The sequence below is a fragment of the Narcine bancroftii genome, chromosome 10, assembly GCF_036971445.1.
Source record: "Narcine bancroftii isolate sNarBan1 chromosome 10, sNarBan1.hap1, whole genome shotgun sequence".
Taxonomy (NCBI): Eukaryota; Metazoa; Chordata; class Chondrichthyes; order Torpediniformes; family Narcinidae; genus Narcine; species Narcine bancroftii.
The window spans coordinates 103,539,196-103,565,549 of NC_091478.1; the positions used below are offsets into that span (position 1 = coordinate 103,539,196).

A 26,354-nucleotide genomic window follows, 5' to 3' on the forward strand; every position below is an offset into this window, starting at 1 on the left:
AATTCCAACAAAGTGCAGACAAAGAGCTGTCAAATGCTCTTCATATGATAACTCTTTCATTCCCCGAATCATTTGAAACTTCTCCAATGTCAGCACATCTTTTCTTAAATGAAAAGCCCAAAACTGCACACAATACTCTAAGTGAGGTCTCACCGATTAACCTGACCCGGGTAAAGCACTGAGCCAGGCAGAGTGGTGCAGCAAGTTCAAATTCAAGTTTATTATTATACAATTGTAAAGTACAACTGGACAAAATGATGTTCTTCAGTCCTGGGTGTAAGAACATGCAAATGCATGTATAGACAAAGTGCACATAGTAACACGTGATTTATATACAGTACATAAATAAATGTTCTTAAATAATAATAGATTCTCAGAGGAATTGTACGAGCAGTGCGAGCAGTTCATCAGTCTCACTGCCCGTGGGAAGAAGCTGTTTCTCAGCCTGGTGGTTCTGACTCCGATACTTCTGTATCGCTTTCCCGACAGGAGTAGCTGGAAGATGCTAAGTTCAGGGTGGTAGGGGGTCCTTAACAATTTTGCGAGCCCTCTTCAGACAATGATCCCGGTAGATCACATAGATGGAAGGGAGGGAGGGAGAGTCCAGTGATCCTCTCTGCTGCTCTTATGATCCTGTGAATTGGCCTCCGATCCAATGCTGTACAGCGCTGTACCACACTGTGATGCAGCCGGCCAGGATGCTATCGGCAGTGCTCCTACAGAAAGTCGAGAGGATGGTGGCCCGTAGTCTTGTCCACCTCAGCAGGACCTTATCTGTCTCGAGCAGAATGTTTTCCAGGAATTATGCACCTAGTCCCCCGGTGACACACACAGTCAAGCTCGGATAGCCATAGTCCAGACTAGATCATTTGCTTTAGTAATGATGGGTGATGATTGAATATTGACCCAGTTGCCCAGGTTAACGACATCCATGCAGGGTGTATCTAATGTACGGCAGGTATGGTAAGAATGGCACGTGCCCTGGGTGTCACTTGAGGGGTGGGGCACTGAGCAGTTTCTGCTCCCGGTAGTCTCCTTCACCGCTCCGTTCCCCCAGTGGTCCCTGCACCTCTCCTGGTGACTAGAAGTGGTACATTGAAGGAGGCACGATTAACATAGCCAGAGGCTTGATTCGCCTAGACCGAGTCCAATCCCCTCCCCCGCCAGTGCCACACTCCCCCAGTGCCACCCCCACCCCGACATACAAAGAACACACACCTCTTTCTTCTCCACTTCTCCCGTTCGCTCTTGATATATTAAAAGGACGAAAGCCAAATATAATATGACGGCCACCTGGGCCAACTCTCACGAGACCTCCTTATCGCCGTTTATTTTGACGCATGGAATGTAAAAGGTTGCCCCCCAACCCTCCGCCATTGGCGCTATTTTCCGTAGATACGCCCCTGCATTCCATGCTTCACAATAGAGCCATAAGATCTTTTTGGCTTTGGATTCAATGTTCATTTTTATTGTCCTCTAATAATACATTAAAAATGTAACATACATGCTATACTTGTGCATTACCCGATGCCCCTAACAGTAAGGGAGAAGGAGTATAAAAGAGAGACCCTTCAGAGTCACTGAGTGTCCGGGGATTCGCCTCCCGCAGCCACTGCAGCCACACAGACTCCTGTTCGATCCACCGGTGACCCGAGCTCCAGGTCCAAATCTCCGACATCATTAGGAAGCTTTCAGTGCCAAGTCCCTTCGGGAGCCCTTGTTGCCCTCTGAAGCCTGGTACCTGTGCTACATCTTAAGCAAAGAGTCAATTAAAAGCAGAAATCTGTGGATACTGGAAATTTGCAGTTGCAGCTGACCTGCTGATGGTCCTTCATTTTCTGTTTTTATTTCACCTTAAACCAAGGTCTGGCCTTTTGGTTATGCGTTAATGATTCTAGTGCATGACACTGAGGAAGAACAGTGGATTTGCTCTCCAGAAGTTACCCCAACATCAATAGCAATAAAGCCTGTGAATTTGATCACTCGCACATGCCTGTGGCATTTGCAATAAATAATACACCCATGACCACGTGCCCTGACTGTTCGTTGCTTTGGGAGGATGTTGAAGGCACTATAAAAATGCAACATGCAATGTGGTTCATGAAGGTGGTTCAGCACTGTCTCCCCACTGAAGGATATTTAGAGGCAGGCAATAAACATGACACTTCCGAACACATCCATCTCCCCAGACATCAGGGTGGGGGGGGGGGGAGAATCAAGCTTAGGATCGACTTCCATTGTTGGGAGCTCTGTGGAATCCAGCAATGTAAAGGTAATAGATTTCCTAGAATTACCAGTGAAGGCAAGCAGAACCAGTTTGATTCCACAAGGTATAAATTCGCTGTTAATTAGCTCATGAAGTTGTCATTCCATTCATCTTCCCTAATGCACTCATAAAAATTCTCCAGAATCACTGACACACTTAACAAGAATGTACCAATCATTCATTATATGAACGGCAGTGCTTTCCCACATTTCTTTCTGGTTTGAATGAACCATAACTCAGAAATGAATAGTAGAGAACATCAATAAAAGGAGAATGTCTCTCTGAGATGAGTGTGGCAATAATGTGCTCATGTATGGCATGGCTGTCAAAGGAATCTACTTCAGTCATCCTGTGCATCACAAGGTGACAAAGCAAACAGAAAGGGTTCACAAACAAAAGTGCTGGAGAAACTCAGCAGGTCACCCAGGATTCTTTCTGTTACAAACAACCAACGTTTCATCAAGGTATCAGAAAGGGTTCCCTTGGTTAATAGGTAGTCAAGGTTTTGGGTCCAGATCTCTCACCTAGATTAAAGAGAAACGGAAGTGGTATTACTTATATAGGGGGAAGAACAGGGCGAGGGGACAAGAGGTAATAGGGTATAGGGCAGGAGGTAGAGAGACCGTTTGAGGGAGAGACTATTGGGAAAGGACCAAGAAAAATTAGAGGGAAGAAGTAAGATGAAAAAAAAGTAGCAGGGAGGGTAAAGAGAAATGGAAACAGTGAAACCGGATGGAGGTGGGAGTTTACCAAAAGTTGGAAAACTCAGTGTTCTTGCGATCAGGCTTGGCCTCTCCCTGACAATGGATGAGGTTGAGGAATGATCGGGGGAGATGGATTGATTGGCAACAGGAAGCTCAAGCTGAGACCCACAAACAGAATGTGGGTGTTCAGCAAAGTGGTTTAGCCAGTCTGTGTTTCAACCTCCCCAATCATTCTTCTGATATCTGTTCTCAGCCTCATTGATATTCAGGGACAACACATCATGTTCCTCCTGGATGGTCTTAAACCTAATGACACAAGCAGTTAGTTAAATTCCTCTGCTATCTGGTTCCACTCCCCTAACATTTCTCCTGCCATCCCCATGCCCTTTCCTATTGGTCACTCCATCAGTCTGTCCACCTCCTACACCTTCTGTCCTTACCCCAAATTCTAAGATCATCCTCTTTTTTCTTTCGTCTCAACAAAGGGTCCAGACCCAAAATGTTGACTGAGCATTTCCCCCCATGGATGTTGTTTAACCCACTGTTCTTCACTGAAGATTCCAGCATCTTTATCTATGCCTTATCCTGTCTCTCAAAAGACTCTCCTTTGGGTGAATTCTTCAAACAATAACTCTTGTCTGTCCTTTTTAACGTGGCAAGCATTCCAAGAGAGGGTTCACAATAAATTTGATGCAGAGCGAAGCAGGAGAGAAACAGTAAAGTCCCCTTTATTTATCGTTCAATAAAGATGAGATGGCGTTTCTCCAGGACCACGGAGCAGATTTATATAAATATAAGTTAGAATAGAAGTTCAACACATTGAAGTACGCTGTATCTCTAAATAAAATGAAAAATAAGATTGCCCCTCAACCTCCTTTGCTTCAGGAAGACAAGAGGAAGAGTTAATCATGGAATGATGTATGTTGCAGGAACACAGGTGCAGAAAGCAGGAATGGCCTGGTAGCTGCTTGAACCTGTTTTACCACTGAATGAGATTGTCACTTATCTCCTTGTACTACCACCTTGTCCTTTTATCCTGGAGGAGGAGATGGACATGAGGATCTTGGTACTTTGTTTCTCAGTTTTTTTCCCAGAGCAGTGTTTCACGACTTGATGGGCCGAACATCCTCCTTCAATGCCATGAAAAGATCTTGAATAACCACCTCATCAATAGAAACATCAGCCATAGGACCATTTCATGACCTGTTCCAGAGTCTGGGCTGCGTTTCTCCCCAGCAGGCCTGGTATCAGCATCTTCCCTGACCTAACCATAGCCACAGGAGATGTGGGCGAATGCTTTCTGACAGGAAGCGATGACAAATGATGTGTCCCGAGCTGTGCCCATAAATCACTCTTGACTTGCAGCTTCGTGGGGACGACTCGTAACTCTCCTACTCTTGTCAGCTGCAAGGCACGTAAGCCGAGATTAACGGCGCAGAGGCAGAACAGAAGGCAGTGCACCAAGGGTAGGAGCGCTCCGGGCAGGCTGGTAAGAGGCACTGAGGTGTGAGAGCCACGGGCGACAACCGACTCTGTTGCCCATTAACTAGAGGAAGGACAATGGTTAGTGCAACAACAACTAAAAGGAAGCTAGTCTCATTCACAGCTTCAGGACAACAAAAAGCCCTTGACAGCCACTGAGTACTTTTAAAGTGCAGCAATGTAGGAAACACAAATAGGGTGAACTATGAAGACACCTGATGATTTGCAGCGACAGATTGAAATTTCAGAAAATATGTTTGGAGGGTTTGGGTCTGTGACACGATAAATGGGGGTTGCAGTTTTCAACATATTCCATATGGCTGCCAGGTCACTCGAGGCCCCTGAAACTAATTAATTTCCCTTAACGGAGACAACTCGTGAGCATGTTTCATGTTGCTAGTTTTCAATGTGGATTGATGGACGGTCAGTTAAATAGGTTTCAGATACTGTAGTCTGCCTTTCTTTTCTCTTGGCGAGGACCTTGATGATGGTGGCGTCTTTGGAAATAGTGTCTTGAAGAGGGAGGTTTGTGGTTTGAGCTGGATGGGTGGTAATGTGGTGGGGAGGAGGGATGTGGGGTTAATGAGTTGCTGCAAATATCACAGCATGCGATATATGTGTGTGGAAATGTCTCTCTCTCTCACCCATACACACAAACACACACACACACCCACAAACACACCCACACCCACACACACCCTCTCTCAAATGTAAACACACACCCTCTCACACATACACACACACACCATCTCTCACATACACACCCCACCCACACACCCTCTCTCAAATACACACACACACCCCCACCCACACACTCTCACATATACACACACTCACACACACCCTCACATATACACACACATTTTCACACCCACACACCGTCTTTTACACACACACACTCTCACACAAATCCCCACCCACACACCCTTTCTCACATACCCTCACACCCTCTTACACACACTTACACACACACTCTTACACACACACCCTTTCTCTCTCTCTCTCTCTCACACACACACACACACACACACACACACACACACACACACACATACACACACACACACGTAATAACTGATCATTTAACCAGCAAAAGTGTAACATTCTGGCTGTATTAAAATGTCCCGATATAAATTCATCACGGAGATCTTGGGTCAAGTGAGGAAAAGCCTGGTCAGAGAGGTAGAATTTAAGGGTGTTTAAGGAAAGAGTGAAGCATTGATGGATTCTAATAATAATGATCTTGAGCAGAATCTTGGGATATTTTCCTGCATTATCTGTGCTACCTAGTGTGCATCCATTACATTTCCAGAGCTGCCTATGTGGAGTTTTCATATCCTCTCTCTTTTGGATTCACATTCATATCCATGTGATCCACATTCCTCCCTCATCCCAAAGTTGTGGGTCTGTAGGTTGGTTGGCTATTTTCAGTGTGTGGATGAGTAGCAGAATTTGGTGGGGAGTTGATGGGAATGTGGGGAGACTAGGTTATAGGAAAAAATAATGGGTTTGCTTTGTAAGTTGGCATAGCCTTGATGGGCTGAGGAATAGTCCCCTATGTAGTAAGGAAATATGTCCAGTGTATATTTTGCAGAGAAAAGGGTCCCTCCAACTTTGCTCCTTACCTCATTCCTTCCAATTCTGGCCAGTCAGTCCTTTCTCACCTCCACTCCTCCCCATTCCCCCAAGTCTTCATCCCACCCACCTTTGAAAACCATGGTTTCTCTTTGGCAAGCTTGAGATGAAAACCTGAGTTTGTATCCACAAACCTCCCTTCACCTCCTTGAAACTTCTGGGTGACTTTGCCTACCTGAAGCACCTGATTGATTCTGGGTCCACCAATTATTGTGCAATAAGTTGAAGTAAATCACGAAGCTGGAGAAACCCAGCAGGTCAGACAGTGCAAAGATAAAGATACAGAACCAATGTTTCGGGCTCAAGCCATTCTTCAAGTATGAACAAAATGTCAGCAGGCACCTAAACTAAATGCCCTAAGTCATAGATCCGTCTAAATTAAAACGTCTGTCCTTTGCATTCACAATACTTTTTGCCCAATTTTAACTCTGCCTCTGATCCTTCAACTGAATGCAAAAAGGAATTGTTTTCCCCTCTTGAACGTATCCAAACTAGTTTCAGGCCAAACCGAACTTGGTGAGTGAAGTTGGTTTTTATTTATGGTATTAACCCACTGATGACCATAATGATTCCAATTTCATAATCTGCAATGAAGGAATTCTGGCTCACAACGTTTGTACATAAATATAAGCCATGCCCAGCCATGCGGTGGAGGGAGTTATCAGGAGGGAACACCCTGCTTCAGTTGATGTTGGTCGCCCCTTGTCAAGCTCGCCTATGTCTTGGAGACAAAACCAGTGCAAATGCAAAGCCTTCTTTGCAGTTACTTTGAATGAATTCTTTCTATAACTGTTGTCAGAAAAGTTTGAATTTATCTACCTTTCACATCTTGAGGCCTGTCAAAGTACTTTGCAGCCATTTCCAGAGAGCTGAGTTCCCCCAGCATTTCTGCATTTTTACTTCCAGAGGATAGTCTTGAGTTGCAATGTGGAACACATAGCAGTCAATTCAAGAGCAGTGATGGAGTGCCATCAGATGCTCATGATGTTGGCGTGGATAACATGGATATGCCCTTTGTCCCTCTTTGAAATATCACCATGGAACCCTTTATGAATACTTGAGAGGGTCAAAGTTGCATGGAACAAAAAGCATCTCTAACATTGCAGCATCTCCCTCCCTCAGTAGCAAACAGAGGTGTTCTCTGGCTCTACTGGTTAGCATCATCCCACTTGATGTGTGAAGTGACGACTGCATTCCCTTTGCTTTTCCTTTATCGTGCCGAGAGGTATTTCACTTGCCGAAAGGCTCTGATGCTGTTGCACAGGATTGAGTGGGGAGCAGTTCTCTCACTGTGAATGGTTCTGCTCCATACACGTGAAAGAACTGAGAGAGCAGTTCTATGCAGAGAGTTTGGGTGGGATTACCAGAGGCATATCCAGTGCATGATGCAGGACAGAAGCCCCTCTGTTCCTGCTGTCGACCATCACTTCCCTCAGTGAGCATGTCGAATGGCCAAATGGCCGTTACCCACATCCTCGGTCAGAAAGAATGACTCTTTTCCCGTACTCATTCTGACTTACTAGGAAGCCTTTTTGCCTCTGAGTCAGACGGTTGTGGGTTGAGCCCACTCCGGAGATTCCAGCGCAGTATCTTGGCAGCAATTCGGGACTGCTGCATTGTGTAATATCCCAAAACTGTTGGGAGTGCTTTTGAAGTACAGTTAGCAGTTATAGGAAACTACACTTGCATGCTCACACAAACATCAAATGATAAGGAGCAGAATTTATTCCTTACCTGCCCCCCACCCTATCCCACCCCAGTATAGTCAGTTATGGTATACATTTTGGAGGAGAAATCAATAAGGGGTTTACTTAAAAAATGCGGTGGAATCTCAAAAAAACAAGCAAAGTCACTGAGAATTTTTCAGCAAAGAAAGGAGGATGTGAAGAGATCGAGGAGGATTAGCGCCAGCATCACCAGGCTGAGGAACAGCTTCTTCCCACAGGCAGTGAGAACGCTGAACGATCAGAGAAACCTCTCGCACTAACCCAGTGATTCTCAACCTTTTTCTTTCCACTCACAACCCACTTTAAGTAATCCCTATATCATCGATGCTCTGTGATCAGTAAAGGATTGTTTAAGGTGGGCTGTGAGTTGGAAGGGAAGGTTGAGAATCACTGCTCTAGACCCAATTGTTACTGAAATATTTTGCTTGTGAAAAATTGTCATTGGCCCATTTCCTTTGGAGTTACGAAACCGTGCACATGACGAGTCAATGAGGGACGATTAAAACAGTGGTTTTCAAACTTTTTCTTCCCACTCACATCCCACCTTAAGCAATCCCTTACTAATCACAGAGCACCAATCCATAGGGAATACTTAAAGTCCCTCACTGGCACCTGGAGCAGAGCTGCAGTCTCACAGCTCCACTTACTTACAGAGCTCTGAGTGCGAGGTTTGCACACTGTATGGTTCCCCTTCTTCCCCCACCCTCGTCCCTTTCCCTAGCGTGCTCTGGTTTCCACCCATGTGCCCAAATCATAGAGATTTATGGGTTATTTGGCCACTGCAAATTGCCCCTGATTGTGCAGGTGAGTGGGGGGATCTGGGGGCTGGGGGGGTGGGGAGGGAGGGAGGGAGGTTGATGGGAATGTCAGATGAGATTGGTGTTAGGGTCTTGATGATTGGAACAGAGTGAGTTGGCTGAAGATCCTGACCCATGTGACTTTGGGTTCCATTTAGATTGTGATAAGCATTATAAATATAGCAAAATATTGCAAACTGAGCTGACCAGGCACCAACTGTGGTGAGAGAAAGAGTGAACAGTTGAAGTCAAGGATGAATTATCACAAGACAGAAGCCAACCACATTGTTAAGTCTGGACTCCACAGATTTCCTTCTCTGGTTTATATGTTCAAAGTTCAAATTTATTGTCAGAGCACAGACATGACATCACATACAGCCCTGAGATTCCTTTACCTGTGGGCCAGGCAGAATTTCTAATTTTTGGCAATGCAAAAAGAACTGCACTCAAGAAAAGAAACATGTACAAAAGAGAGAAATTTATAAAAACTGACTGCAATTTGGAAAAAAGTAAACATTCAGTTGTAGCGGCGCTATGGCAGGACTACAACTCCCAGAAGGCATTGAACCGACTATGTGACGTCAGTGCGTGGTGACGTCAGCGCATGTCGGGTGCGTGATTTGTGCTTTTAAAAGGTTGCGCGGATTCTGAAGAGTAAATCCGTTTGATTCACTCTAAAGACGCCTTACATGGTTATTTCATTGTGTCCACTCTGATTCCAGTGGCCACACAGTAATAAATAATATCCAAAGGAAGAGTCTTTAAATGAGTTTCTGATTAAGTCTGTTGTTTAAGAGTCTGATGGCAAGGGGGGGTAACAACTGTTCTTGAACCTGGTGGTAGGAGTCTTGTGGCACCTACACCTCTTTCCTGATGTCTGTATGTTGGTGTGAGATCACCATTACTGGTGCTAAGTTTTATCCCAGATTTAAGCTTTCAAATTAAATTGCCCAGATGCTGTGAATGGATTTAAAATCTTTGTTGTCTTTAGATCGAAAATGTAGGCCAACTGTGACCTCTGTTGGGAGATGTAATTGGAACTCTAGCATGGGATTAATGGGCTAAATGGCCTTTCTAGGCTACGCATTTTGTCATTGCCAATTTATTAGAGAAAAGTGTGGCTGTCATTGTGTGTGATGAAGTATTTCTATTCAATCGACACTTGCACTGTAGTTGAGATTGAAATGATTAATGAACTGTACATTGTCTGGATGTGGGGTGTAGAGGGAGGGGGGCGGTGCTGAAGATCAGTGGGGCAACAATAGCCCCCTCCTCTCCTAACTGCGTGCAATCTAAACCTACCTCCTTTACTCTCACTGCACAGGGTTTGCCTTCACCCCCTCGCCCTTCCAGTTCGAGCCAGAAGCAGGCCACGCCGTGCTGTCCACTGTCCAGAGAGGAGGCTTGGGAGGAGAGCCGAGAGAGGGCCGGCACGTACAGGAGCTCAACCCACTCCCCTCAGCTGACGGTGTATGCTGGGAGTTCAGACCACGAAACTACAAGTACGTGAATGTTTCTCTCTGCCAGGCAGTGAATGCTTGCTTAACGAGCAGTCAAAGCTCAACAGTGTGTCAGAAGCCTGGGGATGCTCCTCCACATGCCAGAACTAGCTGTTTAATAGCTGTTGCTTGGAAGCATCTCAAGTGGTGGTGAATTTTGAACCTCCGAACTAGGCAAATGTATAACATGGTGGGATGCTTACAAGAGATGTATATAGCCTGAGGTTTAGATGATTCACAGCTTTTACGTGCTGAATAATACATGTCCCCTATAGGCTATGATACAGCTTCCAGTATTATCACATTTTGACTCAGGGCCCGCTCATTTTTAATCTTCTGTGTCTGGTTTTGTCTGGTCTCGTTCTTGCTTTGAATGTGGATCCTTTTGCCATACAGGGTGACACCATGTTTGGGCAAAGGGTCCCTCTCTGCCAACCTCTCTATTCAGTGGGGTTGCTGGTGCATTGTCAGTTTGCAGTTTCCATTCTGTCCAATCTGACTAAATGCAAAGCTGTGGACCACTTGGTATCCTCTGGAAACATACCTACTGAGGCTTGTTCACCTGAATCTTGGCAGCACTGCTTCTGGATTCACACGGGAGTCGGATTGGATCTCTGAAGAAGGTTTTGAAGGCTTTGAGTGAGGAGTCTTTAATTTGTGTGGTTTTAAATTACTGGCCTGGGATGTTGGGCAGGGGATTCCGATTGCCGTACTGTCAGGTTTTAGTATTCTATCACAAGGAATAAATACTTTTGGATGAGTCATTCCAAATTGATCCACCAGTTCTAATTCGACATCCCCACCCACCTTTGGTCAACAGTTGAAGGGGTAACAATATGAGGGGCATATAGACCAATGTTCCACCCTGTTCCAGGGTGTTCACGTGAGAGGATTGGTTACAATCCCCTTCTTGCTTCTCCAGGGCTGGTTTCTCAGCTACCAGGAGAGTCTCCTTGTCCGTTCCACCGCTCATTCAGATTCACACTGTCAATTCCTGTGATCCCATGGAAGGCTTTTTTAATTCTAGAGGCTTCCTCTTCTCAGAGGCCAGTGGGAAGCTGTGTCTCACCTCAGAGCCTGAATGTTCCGAGATCGAGTCCCATAATAGAGACCCAAGCATCAAGATTAAGGCTTCATTGCTGTGTGATCCTGATGAGGGAGTGCTGTCTGGTTGAAAGTATCTTTTATCAGATAAGGCAATGAACCAAGGTATGTCTGTCCTTCCCTGTGAATGCAAAAGATCCCAGGGGATTATTATGAAGGATCAGGAATATATGTCTTGAGGGAGTGGAGGTGGGGAGAGGGTATCTATACAACCTTTAAGGCCAATCTAGATCTCACTTGAATCACCAAAGCACAGAAGGATGCCACTCACTGTGTTGGAAATAGCATCAGTATTGAAGGGTAATTCATGGTCAGCATTGATATTCAAATTTAACTTTATTGCCAAGATTCAGCAATCAAGTTTGTTCTGTGAGAAGAACAGTTTGACATCTCATACATAGCACAGCAAGTAAGAAGACACAGAGGTAGAATTGCAGAGAGAGAGATCAGTTGGCGTTGAGCAAAGACAACATAACATGATTTTGAGGTTCCTTTAGGAGTCTGATCACAGCAGGAATGAAACAGTCCTTGAACCTGGTGGTACATGATCTCACACTCATGAAACTTCTTCCTGATAGGTGGTTGGGGGATGGTTGCAGACGGTGAAATTAGTCTTTCAAAGTGCTGGCTGCTTTTCCAAGGGGAGGTATTGTTGGAGTCAGTGGAGGGAGTGGGGGGGGGGGGGGGGTGGGGGGGAGAGAGAGGTTGTGAGATGGTCTGAGCAGTGCTCACAACTCTCGGCAGTTTCTTGCAGTCTTGGTTGGAGCCGTTTGTGTCCAATGCAGTGGATGCATCCTGACAGGATGGTTTCACCTGTTAAAATTGTTGAGGGATGCGGATGTGGAGCTGAATTTCCTCAGGCTTTTGAGGAAATAGAGGCACTGGAGTTCAGACCAACAGAAGGTGTTAATTGGACATGATAAGAGGAGTGGTGAGAATTGGTCTGGACTTCCCCCCTGCCATTTAAATCAGAGGGTTCGATCTGAAATGTTGGTAATATATCTTTACCTTCTACAAATGCTGTGAGACCGGCTGAGTTCCTCCAGCATTTCTGTGGTGTTTTGACTCAAAGGATGAGAGTTCACTCTGAAGGATACTTTTTCTCAGGAGTGCATAGGCTCACAACAAAACATACCTCGCAGCAGGCCCTCTTTAAGTGCATAGTTTAGAACTAGCCTTTGACACTCTCATTTATCAGATACTCTAAATACCTACCAGTTGATAGCCTAATTATCAGTGCTTGGCATAGTGAGTGGAACTATCTGGATGAGTTTATTTATATAAGGAGAACAAAACAAAGAATTAGTGCTGGATTCGTATAAATGACTCCTTGGCGGTTGGCACGGACACAGCGGGCCCAATGGCCTGTTCCCACGCTGTACAACTCCATGACTCCACAGTGGAGTCAGACTCCACAGATTCAAAAGAGGTCAAATTGATTTGAGCACTTCTGGAGCTCTAAGGCCAGTGATCACTGGTTCACAGAGAAGGCATCTGAAGAGGGGAGTTAGACAGGAAAGCCTGCAGACAATGTGATTGTAGTGCAATACCTGAAAGTGATGGAGAAACTCAGCAGGTCATGCAGCATCTATAGGAAGTGAAAGGCAACCCCTCGGGCCTGCCAGTATTTTGCTAATAGCTTGCCAGAGGGCTCAGGCTCGAAATGTTGGTTACTCTTTTGTTTCCTATGAGTGCTGCACGACCTGCTGAGTTTCTCCAGCAGTTTTGTGTATTGCACTGGGAAGTAAAGATTTTGACTAGCCACTCTAGAGGGCACAGCAGCTCTGGATAAGAATGGAGATGAATTGGTGATGGTTAGAAGGGCTGTTTGTGCTTATGTAGCCGTTGCAAATTGCAACTAAGAAGGATAATTACAGGGCAAACAAATCAGTAAATGAATAACTCAACATTACTGCAAACACTATGCAGTCTGTTTGAATGCTCCTATCAAGTTCCCTTTGCAATATTTTAGTCTCTTTTTCCTGATTTCACAGGTTCCTATTTCAATGGGTGTTCGCTTCCTTGAACAGCAGAAATAGATCACAGCAGAATATGAGCCATATTTGGACCGAGATTCTGCTTCTTCCTTTTCTGGGTGAACATATCGTCCCTGTAGCTATGTCAGCTAACTCAATATACATATAGGCCGATTCTAGAGCATGGAAGTAAAATACTGCTCGAAAATACAGCAGTCAGACAGTAGAGGAGGGAGAGAGAGTCTGATGAAAATCCTTTAAATGTCTTTGTTTCCCTCTCCACAGATCCTGCATGACTTGCCAAATGTTTCTAGCATTCTCTGTTTTTATGACCCATTTTATTACAGACAGCTGACATGGGATGTGTGATTTCAGGTTTCTGCATCTATGATATTTAAACAGCAAACCTGCAATCACTTTTGAACAGGACAAACTCGTAGTCATGAGGTCCAAATGAAATGGAATTCTACTTCTTGGGAAAGCTCAAACATTCCCCATGAGCAACCCCATGAGTGGTTACTGTTTCACATTTGTTTTCTCCTTAATGCACCCAGCTCACAGTATTTAGGGCTGAACTGCTGGTTGTCCCATTAGTGCGTGAATTTTGTATTCCAGATTTAGTTCGGTGGGCTTCCCTCCTGCCTTTCATTCCTCATTTCCCACTTCCCACTATCAAGATTTGAGCACAGAACCCTTGTCTGATTCCCTGGTAGTGTGGCAATGTCAGAGGTGACGTCTTTCAGAGCAGGCATTGTCAACCTTTTATAGCAATCGCCCCCTTAGACTCTGCTCAAAGTTTATGAGCCCCCCCTTCCCTGTCAAGTTTAGTTGGTTTATTTCATACTCCTCTCCAATCAACTACTTGAAAATATTTTCTGATTTTGGTGCGTGGCCACCCTTAAATGTGCCGTGGCCGCCAGGGAGGCCATATAGCCCCTGTTGAGTTTGGCTGTTTTAGATGTAATGTTAAGGAAGGACACAAGCCTCTGCTTTCTTATAAAAGCCGCAGTTGGACTGTTCTAACATCGAGGAAAACTTTTTAAACAAAGCATCCTGAGCAATATTCGGCCCTCAATCAACATTGCTGGGGCATGTTCATGTTGCTGCTCCTGGGTCCACAGTGTGAGTGAATTAGCTGCAGCCTTCAGTGACATCGGTGAACGCGAGGAACTGGCCAGCAGTCACCCGTGTCAGCGTTGCTTGTCATCACCCTGTGCTGCACAAAAATCTGAACCACAAAGTAAAAGGAAAGCAGTCAAGATAATACCCAGCACAATGTGTGCTTTATTTTGTGATCTAATGATCAATACAGGAAGAGGATTCAAAGAACTGGAGGTTGTGATCTAATCACTGTGTTGAAATAGCAAATGTTGGCATCTGAAACTTCTTGATTAGATTAAGGATCCTTAACCTGCTCATTCATCTCTGTTCAAAATACAAGCCTGTCATTCTTGTCACAGATGTGGGGCCGTTGGTATTTTCTGCATTTTACAGTGCAAGTGTGTCCCAACTTCACTGCTGCCTCTTTCATTTGGTCGCTTGAAGGTTATCCTTGTGGTAGCTGCACCTAGATGGCCCAATTTTAAGTTCTCAAAGTGTCCATTTAAGTGGACATCCAGGATATCGATGTGGTTTCGACCCCGGGGTACCCTTTGCCTCTTTGTCTTGACCTCAGTTCACCATGAGCTGGGTGAGAATTCACGGCCTTGTATGAGAGTGCAGCTCTGTAAATAAACCACAAAATGTGCATAATAGCAAAGAACAAGGCTGGCACAATGTGTGGGAAAAGCAATGAGGAATAGTGGAGAGAGGGCCCCTTTTGTTTCCCTGTCACATCTCCACATGCTTTACAAGTTACTTTAAAACTGTGCACACTGTGATAAAGTTGGTGAAACACAGCAGACATTTAGCAAGGGTTCAACAGGCAAATTAGCTTGTTTTGCATTTTAAAGTTTTTTTATTTACAGCACGGTAGAAGCCGATTCCAGCCATTTAAATCCTTGCCGCCCAATTACACACAAAATAACCTCCAAACCCCATATATTTTGGAGGGTGGGAGGAAACTGGAGCATCCAGGGAAAATCCATGCAGCACAGGAGAACGTACAAACTCCGTACAGACAGCGCTGGATTCGAACCTGGGTCCTTGACGCTTTACTAACTGCCAGACTAATCAAGCAGCCCATGGTTATGGTATCTTAGAAACTAATGACAGAAGGAATTGGAAGGGAGGGCATTTGAAGAGAACAATGGGAGTAGCATTGTATAGTTTTCATGAAGAAGATTACTTGATGCTTGACACAAACATTGATGGGTCAAAGGGCATGTTTCCATGCTGTATGACTGCCCAGCCAGCAAGGGATTTTAAATGAATCCCACTTGCAGCTGTTGGATCACTGCCGTGTAGGTTATAGTTTACATGGAGGATGTTGCTTTAACCTGGAGGAATTACCTGCATTTCATTGACCAGGTAAGCCACCATCAGCCGACTTCACAGAAAGGGCAGAACCCTCTTTGTAATTCACTGAGCTTTCTGCCATATTACTGCTGTCCCTCAACCCTTGCTCTGTTGCCATCACCCTTCACCACCCCTCACCCCAACCACCTCCTCTGTGAAAGGTCTGGCACAACTTTCTCTGTGGCATGGCTTCTCCCAGCAGACTGCAGTTCAGGAAATGGGAGCCCAACAAACCTTTTCTCCATTTAATTTGCTGCAGGGGAAATAAAGAGTCTGTTTCTCTTGGATGACAAACTCCCTCGCTTGTTCTTGCTGAAGAATTAGAAGCAAAATCGGAAGCCGCCACTAAGGTGTTTGTCCGTTCTCTCCATTGACCTTGTGGGTTTCCTCCGGGTGCTCCAGTTTCCTCCCACGTTCCAAATATGTACGTGGTCATTGGGTTAACTGTTCACATAGGTGTACTTGGATGGCATGGGCTCATGGTTGGAAGGACCTGCTCCCATGCTGTATCTCTAAATTAAAAATAAATAAAAATCCAGGCTGATCCCAGCCACAATTTAATGTAGGATGGTGTCAGCAGGACTTGTCAAATTCAGAGCTCAGGGTTTGTAGTATTTATCCATGGAGAGTGGCTCCTCATTGTTGCCTGATGATGCCTGTTGAGAAAGGAGTGCGAGGGGATTTTGGAGCGGATCATTTTGGATCGACATTGATTCAGAAAGCACATTGGGGAACAGGAGCTATAGTTACAGTGTTCTCCAAGCCAGCCATCCATTTTCATCCTCCTGTTTAGATTCACCTGCAGCTTTTCCCAATCTAACCCACCCCATTCCTCCCTTCCTCCAGCCCCTCTGATCTCTGTCACTTCTGGCAACCTACAACTATCTAGTTCGGGACTCGAGACCCAAAATGATGGCCAAGTCTTCAATTGCCAATACCCATTTTGTGTGTGTAGGAGAGGCAATGTGTGTGCTTGTCTGTGGGGGGTGTGTGAGGGACCTTCCATAGGAGAGAGTGTATGTTTATGTTTCACTGACTATATACACAAGAGAGCTAACTTTTGTATGCACAAGAGAAAGTGTGTGTGTGTGTGTGTGTGTGTGTGTGTGTGTGTGTGTGTGTGTGTGTGTGTGTGTGTGTGTGTGTGTGTACGTGCACATTTGCAAATGTGTATGTGTTACCTTGAAATTCTATGTATGGAAGAGAAAGAGTATGTGTCTGAAATTATATTCGGGAGTGCACAATAGAAAATGCATATGTTTGGGTGTGTTTGTGAGAGAGAGAATTGCAGGCATGTACAGCTAAAGAAGGTGTATTTATTCACACTTGAAAATTAAATTTAAATTTAGACAGTAACAGGCTTTTCTAGATCATGAGCCTGTGTCACCCAACATCCCAATTAACCTACAACCCCATTCATTTTGAAGGGTGGGAGGGAAGCAAAGCCCCTGGATGAAACCCACACAAACATGGGGAGAATGTACAAACTCCTTACAGACAGCCACCGTGATTGGAACCCAGGTGCTGTAACAGTGTTGCTGGCGTAGCTATAAAGTTTTTTGGTCGGCTTCTGATATGCTTCTATGGCTCAGAGTCCAATTTTCTCTGGTGATGTTTCTGTGAAGCATTTTACTGGATGTTCTAATGCACATTGTTTATGGGATTGGATGCTCCCTGATGACCACTGGTCTTGTGGCACTGAGAATTTGCAACTTTTGGGAGCTGTGGCAGCCTTGGATGGGAAAAGCGGATGGAATGAAATAATTCCTTTGGTTCTCCACTGGCCACCGAGACAGAGGTGCACCAAAGAAGAGGTACAAGGACTGTTTAAAGAAATCTCTTAGTGCCTGCCCCATTGACCACCGCCAGTGGGCTGATCTCACCTCCAACCGTGCATCTCGGCGCCTCGCAGTTCGGCGGGCAGCAACCTCCTTTGAAGAAGACCACAGAGCCCACCTCACTGACAAAAGACAAAGGAGGAAAAACCCAACACCCAACCCCAACCCACCAATTTTCCCTTGCAACCGCTGCAACTGTGCCTGTCTGTCCCGCATCGGACCCGCATCGGACCAACGAGCCTGCAGCAGACGTGGACATACCCCTCCATAAATCTTCGTCCGCGAAGCCAAGCCAAAGAAATGAACGTTAACAGTGAAATCGAGTTTACTGGCACAGATTCACTGAATAAATCCAGGCACTGAGTGCAAATTAACCACAGGAGCTTTAATTACAAGGGAGTTTCGACGTTCTGCATTGCAGAAATATCATGTTTCTCAGTACTGCCTGCACGCTAGAGAATGATCCAACATGGAAGCAGTGCCTTTGGAAAATGAGTACCCAATTTTGCACACATCCCATTTTATTCTGCCTGCCTTTCAACACCCCACCCCACTTGCTGATTCCTCTGTTAGGTGGTATTTACAATGGCCGGTGAATCTCACCCGCCTGCAAGGGATCTGGGAAGAGGTGGGGGCACCTGGAGGGAACCCAGGTGGGGAAAGGGTGCGCAGGCAGCAGTGAGATCGCAGGGAGCTGGAGCTGCGACCAGCTGCACCCCCCCCCCCCACTGCCTGGCTTCCTTGCTGCTTTTGAACCAAGGAATTTCTCGTGTCATTGGGACGTTGCAAGAAAGCCCAAGTCTAAAAATGAAGGTGTTTTCCCAAAGGCGCGAGGTCGTCGCTGAAGGACTCAGTTACCCGATTGAACAGCTGAACTTCACAAGTCGGAGCTTGTGTGTGTGTGTGTGTGTCCTGATCGCAGAAGTTTCGATGGATGAGACAACCTGGGGATTCAACCCAACTTCTGCAGCCGAACTCGGCTGAACATGAAGATAATGTGGCCAAAAAGTGCTTGCAATGTGCCCAAAGGGGCTGAGTCATTTTCTGAGGATCTCGTTGCTCCGCAGGAAGTGGTTTTCAGTGGAACTCTATCTCTCCCCTCCCCTTCTCCAGTCTGCAGTTCATGGCCTTTTCGTAGAAGCCCATTTATGAATGGCTGGTGCTTTGCTTTTCCTTTCTGTGACCCTGTGCAGGTGAAAGAAGTCCAGCCAGTGGGGAGTGCAGCTCTGCTGCCCAACCATGGACTGCGAGGATCCGAGGTCTTCAACGCTTCGTCCACCCGGTGAGTCAGTCACTGGGGCTTGGCTTCAAACCCGGTCCCAGGAGAGGGAGGAAGGGCTGGTTCACCACCGCGCCTGCCACTTGGCCAAGTCGGAGCGCAGGCACCTTGGAAGCTGGAATGTCTCGGTCCCTGTGCTGGGTCCTCGGGCAGGTGGGTGCCCCCCTCTCTCCCTGGCACGTCTGCCTGCCCCCTCCCCGGGGGAGGGATTCGAGTCGCTGACTCCTTGGCTGTTGGAGAGGCTTTGCACCCGTGCTGCTCGCTGTGTGGGGAGAGCAGGCTGCGCTGGACTCGCCCGGGATCCACCCTGGGGTCGTGACGGAGAGGAGGGGTTGAAATGCACAGTGAAGTGTTCTTCCAGCTTTTTCAATTCAGCAAAGACCCCCTTTGCCCTTCCGTCTGTTACCATTTGTTTTTAAAAAAATCACTTGGTATGTTGAGGGGTTGAGAATGGGTTGATGGCAGAGCAGCCCCTTTCTGCTGCCACGATGAATCTGCAGGCTGAAGATGAAGGTCCCGAGTCTCCCTTGTCGAAAAGAACTTCGATTTCACAATTCCTCGAAAGTTGACTGCGAGGGTGCGGCCAGGACCTGGTTCCTGCAATTTCATCCGACTATTGTTTGACCTGCAGTAAAATGGGCAAGTGCCCCATTCCGGCTCCTCTCTGGTCAGAGCCTTGACATGAGGGCAGCCCCCCTTTTTGGAGCACCGCTCCTTGCAGCCAGCAACGCACGGGAGTTTCGCGGAGGGGAGTCGCTCGAAGCTGGGAGTTGAACAAGGAAGCAGTGGGGTCGAGTGCAATGCACAAAGGGGGTGGAGAAGCGCAGCAGGTTGTGCACCTGTTTCCCGGCAAAGGGCTCCGGCCCGAAACTTTGGTGACCTCTTGCATCCTCTGCCCTGCTGACTTCCTCCAGCACCTTTGTGCACTGCCCTGAAATAGAGGATGAGCCATGATCGAACCAAGGCTTCAGTTTCTCATTCTTATAGCCTTAAAGAAACCTGGGTTCTCCCAGGATAATTGGGCTTTATTGCTCGAGAAACTGAATTCTTGAGCCAACTAAGATTTCAGGGACTCAATGAATGAATCAGTATCTGTGGAGAGAAAGGGTCAGCCAACTTTTTTGGGACGCGACCCTTTACCTGGGTTTTATTGCTGCTGCCTGAGCTTCCCAATGAGTGAGTTATTGCCTACATTTCACCTCTTCCAACACCCCCCCTCCCCCCCAGCACATCCCACTTGCTTAGGATGCACTTTGAGTATTGTGTGCAGTTCTGGTTGCTAGGTTACAGCAGAATGTGATTGAGTAAGAGAGGGTGCAGAAAAGATTGACAGGAATGTTGCTGGGACAGGAGGCTTCATTTACAGGAGGGATTTGATACACTGGAATTATTTTTCCCTGAAGCAAAAAGGCTCAGAGGTGACCTTAAGTTTCAGTTTATTTGCCACATTATACTTTGGACAGTGAGAAGTGTTCTTCTGCGAGCTTTCTAATATTCGTACAGCCATATGAAATAAAGGAGCGTAATTACAGAGTATAGATTGACAATAAAAGAAAATATCACTTAGTACCATGTCAGGGCAGCATGAGAGCACTGATGATTCAGGCTGTGGGGACGGAACTGTATGTGAGCCTGTTGGCGCGCTGTCACACTCTTGAGCCTCCTTCCAGGTGGGAGGAGGGGGTAGGGAGCATGTCCGTGGTTTCATGGGTCCTTTCGCAGGCAGCTGGAGATGTGGACGGAGTCCATGGAGGGAACGGTGCTGTTCGGAGCTATGACGTTGACAGAACAGCTCCCGTACTACATTGTGATGTACCCAGCAAGTTGACTCTTGATGGTGCACCAGGGAAGTTGTTGAGAGACGAGTGTTACGAGCCCAGATGACCCACAAATCCAGCAGCAATAGATATTCACCGAGACAAATGGTTACTTCAACAAAAGTTGCTTTTAATTATCTTTAAACATGAAAAAAAACTTATCACGATTGACTTAACTAACCTAATTAACCCCCTTCTAATTCTAAGCTCACATATATGTAATATGTGTGAAAGTTCAGAAAAGTTCTTTGGTTTACAGTCCAATCTCACTTCTCATTCCTCCAAGTTCACTGGTTGCAGGTAATGTACAGAATTTAACATTTATGAAATTCACCAGACTTTGGTGTTTGAAAGGTAAATGGTTTATTTATCTCCCAAAAATATATCTCTATACTCTGTCACACAAGGAGACTAATAAAGTAGAGGATTTGGTAAAGGTCAATTAATATTACACTTATTTTAAGAATGTAACATACATGAAATTCTTTAACTTTGTCTACTGTAAGGGAGACAGTCACCACTTTGTCTACTGTAAGGGAGACAGAGTCACCACTTTGTCTACTGTAAGGGAGACAGAGAGTCACCACTTTGTCCAGTGCCTCACAGATATGAGGGCCCAGTGAGGAACAAACTCGCAACCCCTGGTTTACAAGACCAGTGTTCTAACCACTGGGCTATCAGAGCTATTGCTGTGCTTTTTAAAGGTCTATAAAATTATGAGGGGCATTGATAGGGTAGATAGTTTTTTTTTCCCAGGGTAGGGTCTCTAAAACTAGATTTCTAATTTGCATTCCTTCCTCCTCCTCATATCCCACATATCCCAGCCCCCTGATCTCCAAGTTGTGCACCAACCTCTTGCCCCACGTCCTGTTTCACTGGTTCTGCATCTTCTTCCCACAACGAAACCTACTTCTCCTCCACCATTCCTGAATGGGCCATTTTCATGACATCACTGTTTTATCCCCAGAAGCATCATTGGCTTAATCAGAATTGCAGCTGACAATGGCAACCATCCACTCCACCCTTCACCCACGAGCACCAGTCCCAGGTATGTGTGCTCAACAACGACAGCCTTCTGCCCTCTGGGTGAAAAGCATGCCCTATTTAAATCTTTCCCCTCTCACCTTAAACCTCTGCCTTCTTTGCACTACCTGGTCTGGTGACCATCTACCCTATCTATCTATCTATGCTCTTTATGATTTTATAAACCTTGATAAGGTCATCCTTCCCTCCAGGGAGAACAGCCCCAGGTATTGATATCTCTTCATCATTCAACCACAACTGCATGCAAGACTGTAAGTGCAGCCGAATCAATGATCAGATGACTGTAACAAATTCTATCTCAAGGCCTCAGCCTATGAAGGCAAGTTCACTCCTTCATCACCCTGTCTACCTTTGTATGGGTGCTAGGATCTAATAACACTTTCTTGGGCTCTGTCCTTAGCTGAGTATGTCCTTGCTTGGTTTAACTTCCCAAAATGCATCACTTTGCACTCATTGGTCCATGTTAAACTACATCAGCCTTTGCTTTGGTCACTCTCCCAGTTGAGTTAGATCTTGCGTGACTTTGGACAACCTTCTTCTGACCACTCGACCACCAATTTTGTTGTCGTCTGCAAATGTACTTCCATTCTCCTGTAAACCACTAATGTACATGACAAACAATAAAGAACCCTGGACCAATCCCCACAGCTCACATCTCTGGTCTGAAAAACAACACTTCACTTCCATTCTCTGTCATCTACCACCAAGCTGATTTTGTAAACAAAATGCTATCTCACCCTGGATCCAATATTGTATATTCTAATCTTTTGGGTCTGACTACCAAAGTTCAACGTTCAGATCTATTGGCAGAGAACATACATGGCCCATCACATACAGCCCTGAAATTCCTTTTTTGTGCAGGTCAGGGAGAATTTCTACTTATTGGGGGTGCAAAAAAAATTGTACTCAAGAAAAGATAAGTATACAAAAGGGATAAATGTCAACATGAAGGAAGTGCAAACAAACTGCAATGCAGAAAATAGATATTCAATAACAAATAATGTACAAGGTAAGAGTTGTGAAATGAGTCCCTGATTGAGTTTGTCGTTGAGGAGTCTGATGGTGGCGGGGTAGCAGCTGTTCCCGAACCTGGTGGGGCGAGTCTTGTGGCACCTGTAACACTTTCCTGATGGCAGCAGCGAGAACAGAGCATGTCCTGGCTAGTTTGGGTCCTTGATGATTGCTGCTGCTCTCCGACGGCAATGTTCCCTGTAAATTTTCTGCAGGGTTGGGAAAGTTTTGCCTGTGAAATACTGGGCGGTGTCCACCACCTTTTGTAGGGTTTTGTCAAATCCATGTGGAAATCATCCACCGCGTGGCCCTTGCCAAATCCTCTTGTTCACTTTGTCAAATTGGTGTCACATGATTTCCCATGAACACAGTATTCTTCAAAATTGTTGCTATTCCTATATTATCTATTTTAGATCAAAGGGTAAACTAATACAGGTGCTGGAAATCTGAAATAAAAACAGAAAGTACCAGATATTCTCGGGACTGGCAGCATCTGTGTGGAGAGGAACAGAGTTTCAAGTGTTCATTGTTTCAAGTCCATCACTTCTCTCTCCTGACCTGCTGACGGTTTCCTGCATTCTGTTTGTTCCCCTCTCAGCCAAGTTCTAGCCAGTCTCAGAAGTTAGACAGGGACTCGGTTAAAAGATCATGATGCAATAGATGGTATGCTTGAACATACCAAACACCCTCAGTGGTGCACATGAGGAAAGTCTGCTGCCATTCTCCAGCTCTGCAGGAACTAAGGGGAATGGTCCTCCCTAATCCAAAGGCAATAGCAGAGTCAGACCCACAGGAGTTTATCTAAATTGGCACAGAATTGGGATTGAGTTGCTGAGCAAACACATTGGAGAGTGGCTGGATTCCTTGCCCATCCACAATCAGTATTATTTCTAATGAGAATCTACAGGCCACCGTTAGTGGGACAATTGCAGTGTTCAGCTTGATTGGTGATCATGGGATGTTGAACCTGGGATGTGGGGTTTTTTTTTGTGATAATTGCCCAGAGGGGCAAGAGAGAGGTGGGACAGTGGGTCTGCTCACAATACCTAGCAGAAGTAATGGAGTCGCCAGCCGGGATCCTGCTCCTTCTTGGATTCCTGCAAGAATTTAAGATGCTTGGAGTTCTTGTAAGGTGAGGTGAGTGGACATAAGAACACTGAATTGAGGGATTGAAAAAGAGGAGAGAGAGATAGCATTTGTAAGTAATTAGATAAGTAGAAGAGAAAGAAGGTCAAAACTACATATGCAATACTTTGATGGCAGTGAGAAACCAATGTCTAAGTGTTAGTTTATTTACAGAAGAACTGCAGACCGTTTCAAAACCCACTTCCTGCTGTTGTGAAATCTTGATGGCTGTCCAGACTGCTTCTAACATTAGCCATGGCCTATCAGTGTTCCCTGAACCCAGGACAGGCCTCCCTTGATGAAGAGGCCAAAGTAGGTTAAAATAAAAACCTCCTTTCTTGTTCTTTGTGATTGCCTGGCATTTCCCTCTCCCAATCCCCAATAGGAATGGATCCCACATCCCTCTCTTAGGACTAGGATAGTGAGTGGATGTGGAGGAATGGTGTTTGGGTTGATGCCGGAGTGTTCAGAGGCCTTGCCTGCTAATCCAAAGATATCAGTTCAAATCCCACCATGGCAACCAGTGGAATTTCAACCTAGTTAACTAAACAAATCTGATCCAGGTAATGGTGAGCTTGAAAATGCCAGATTGTCATAGAAAATGCAGATTTTCACTAAAATCTGCTCTCCTAACCAGGTCTGTTCATGACGCCAGACCATTCTTGTAACTGACTCCTCTGCCTCTGAGCCCCTACATTTTGCAGGGTCAGTTAGGGATGGGTAACAAATGTGGGCCTTCTCAGGTGGGCCCACATGATGTGTTTCCAAGAGAAAACGATTTGTAACCTCCTGTAACATTAGAGAAAGAATAGGTTTGATTCAGGACATTCCTTGATGCTAGAATGAAGTGCCATGGGTTAAATTAATGAGAAGTATAAATCTTGTGTTGAGGACCCAGTACCAAATGAGTTTCCAATCAAGTGCCCATCTTCCACCCCATCTCCTTTTCTCTTGTTCTCTCTCCCTCCCCTCTTTCCTTTTTCACAGGACCAAAAGCAATTCTTAACTTTTATCATATCCATTTAAGACCTTTTATCTGTTTGTTTGGACTCCTCCCCCCTCCCTTTCTTCCCCCTTTCTCTCCCCAGTCTTTATTCATATGCCTATCTGCTTTTTGCTTGTACCTTGAGGAGGGGCTCAGGCCCGAAATGTCAGTAATATATCGTTACCTCCTGCAGATGCTGCGAGACCAGCTGAGTTTCTCCTGCACTCCTGTGTTTTTTTACTACAATCACAGTGTTTCACTCCAGTTGTACATCAGAATTTGAATATGAACAAGAGAGGAGCTTATTGTCAGAGACATTGTGTAATGTACACATGTACCAATAGTCTTAGTTGATGCAGTTCAACAGTCTCTTCCAGAAAATAAATCATGGTGGACATTACATTAAATTGAAAGATAATAAATACAAAATATAGATAGATAATAACTATTCACAGTTCCACTGTGGAAGAAAAAAGTGGCATTGCAATAATGCCAATGGTCCTCTTCTGGTGTCAGACCAGTTAATAATGAACATTTGAAGGGAAGGTTCAGGCACTTGACAGCTATTTGGAAAGAAACTGTTCTTGAACATAGAGATGCTGGCCTTCAGGCTTCTGTACCTTCTAGTAGTGAGAAGCGCTTGTGATTGGGGTCCTTTATGATATTAGCTACCTTCCTTTTTTTTTTTTTTTAATTTTTTTTTTCACACCATAAATCACATTAGCCATGATATACACAATTTCTTTTTCACACATATACAGTGACTTTTTCTCCCCCCCCCCTTTGATATTAGCTACCTTCCTGAGGCAGAACCTCACCAAAATATCTTCAATGGATAGGAGGTCAGAGCCTGTGGTTGACCTGGCTGTGTTTGGTGCCTTCTGAGGTCCTGGGCACTCGAATGACCAAATCAGCCAGTATACTTTCCACAGTGCATCCGCAGAAGTTGGACAGAGTATTCCATTACATGCCAAGTCTCCTCAGACTTCCTAGAAAGTAAAGGTGCTGTTGTGCCTTCTTTATGCTTGCCTCAATGTGCCAACTCCAGGAGTGATCTATTGATGTATGGATTCCCATGAACATGAAGGTACTAACCTTTTCCACCTTCATCCCATCAATGCAGTTAGGTGCCTGGTCCCTCAGCATCTACTTCCAATAATTAACAATCATCTCCTTGGTCTTGTTCTAGGTGTTCTGGCTCCACCCAACCACATTCTCAATCTACTTCCTGTATGCAGAATCAACTTTTCCAGTTATTTGGCTAACAACAGTGTGTCATCAGTGAATTTGTGGATAGTGTTGGAGCTGACCTTGGCTCCTCAGTCACAGGCAGACAGGGGACTAATCACACAGCCAAGAGGTGCTCCTACGTTGCAAGGACGTGTTAAAGTTACCGATCTGCACTGATTGGGGTCTGCCGATGAGGAAGTTTAGTTTCCATTTCAGTTGAGAGTCCCAGGTCACTTAGTTTGTTAACTGGTTGTGCTGGTATGAAGGGGTTGAACGCAGATCTGTAGTCAACAACATCCTGACGTAGGTCCAGGTGATTTAACGCAGTGTAGAATGCTAATATATGCAAGCATGATACACCAAATTCTTACTTGCTGC

At 45.4% G+C, this 26,354-nt stretch overlaps 1 protein-coding gene and 1 long non-coding RNA gene across 2 annotated transcripts in view; one reads left to right on the plus strand and one right to left on the minus strand.

The window, feature by feature from the left end:
• gse1b (Gse1 coiled-coil protein b) overlaps positions 1 to 26,354 on the plus strand; it is a 622,818-nt gene that overhangs the window by 269,757 nt on the left and 326,707 nt on the right. Inside the window, exon 2 of the mRNA XM_069902129.1 lies at positions 9,936 to 10,113. Coding sequence (XP_069758230.1) covers positions 9,936 to 10,113 — 178 coding nt within the window. The remainder of the gene's footprint in view (positions 1 to 9,935; positions 10,114 to 26,354) is intronic.
• LOC138745055 (uncharacterized) lies at positions 14,455 to 19,981 on the minus strand. The gene is made up of 2 exons (XR_011345978.1): positions 19,905 to 19,981; positions 14,455 to 14,914 (listed from the first exon to the last, which is right to left on the minus strand). It is a non-coding gene; the product is annotated as an uncharacterized lncRNA (long non-coding RNA).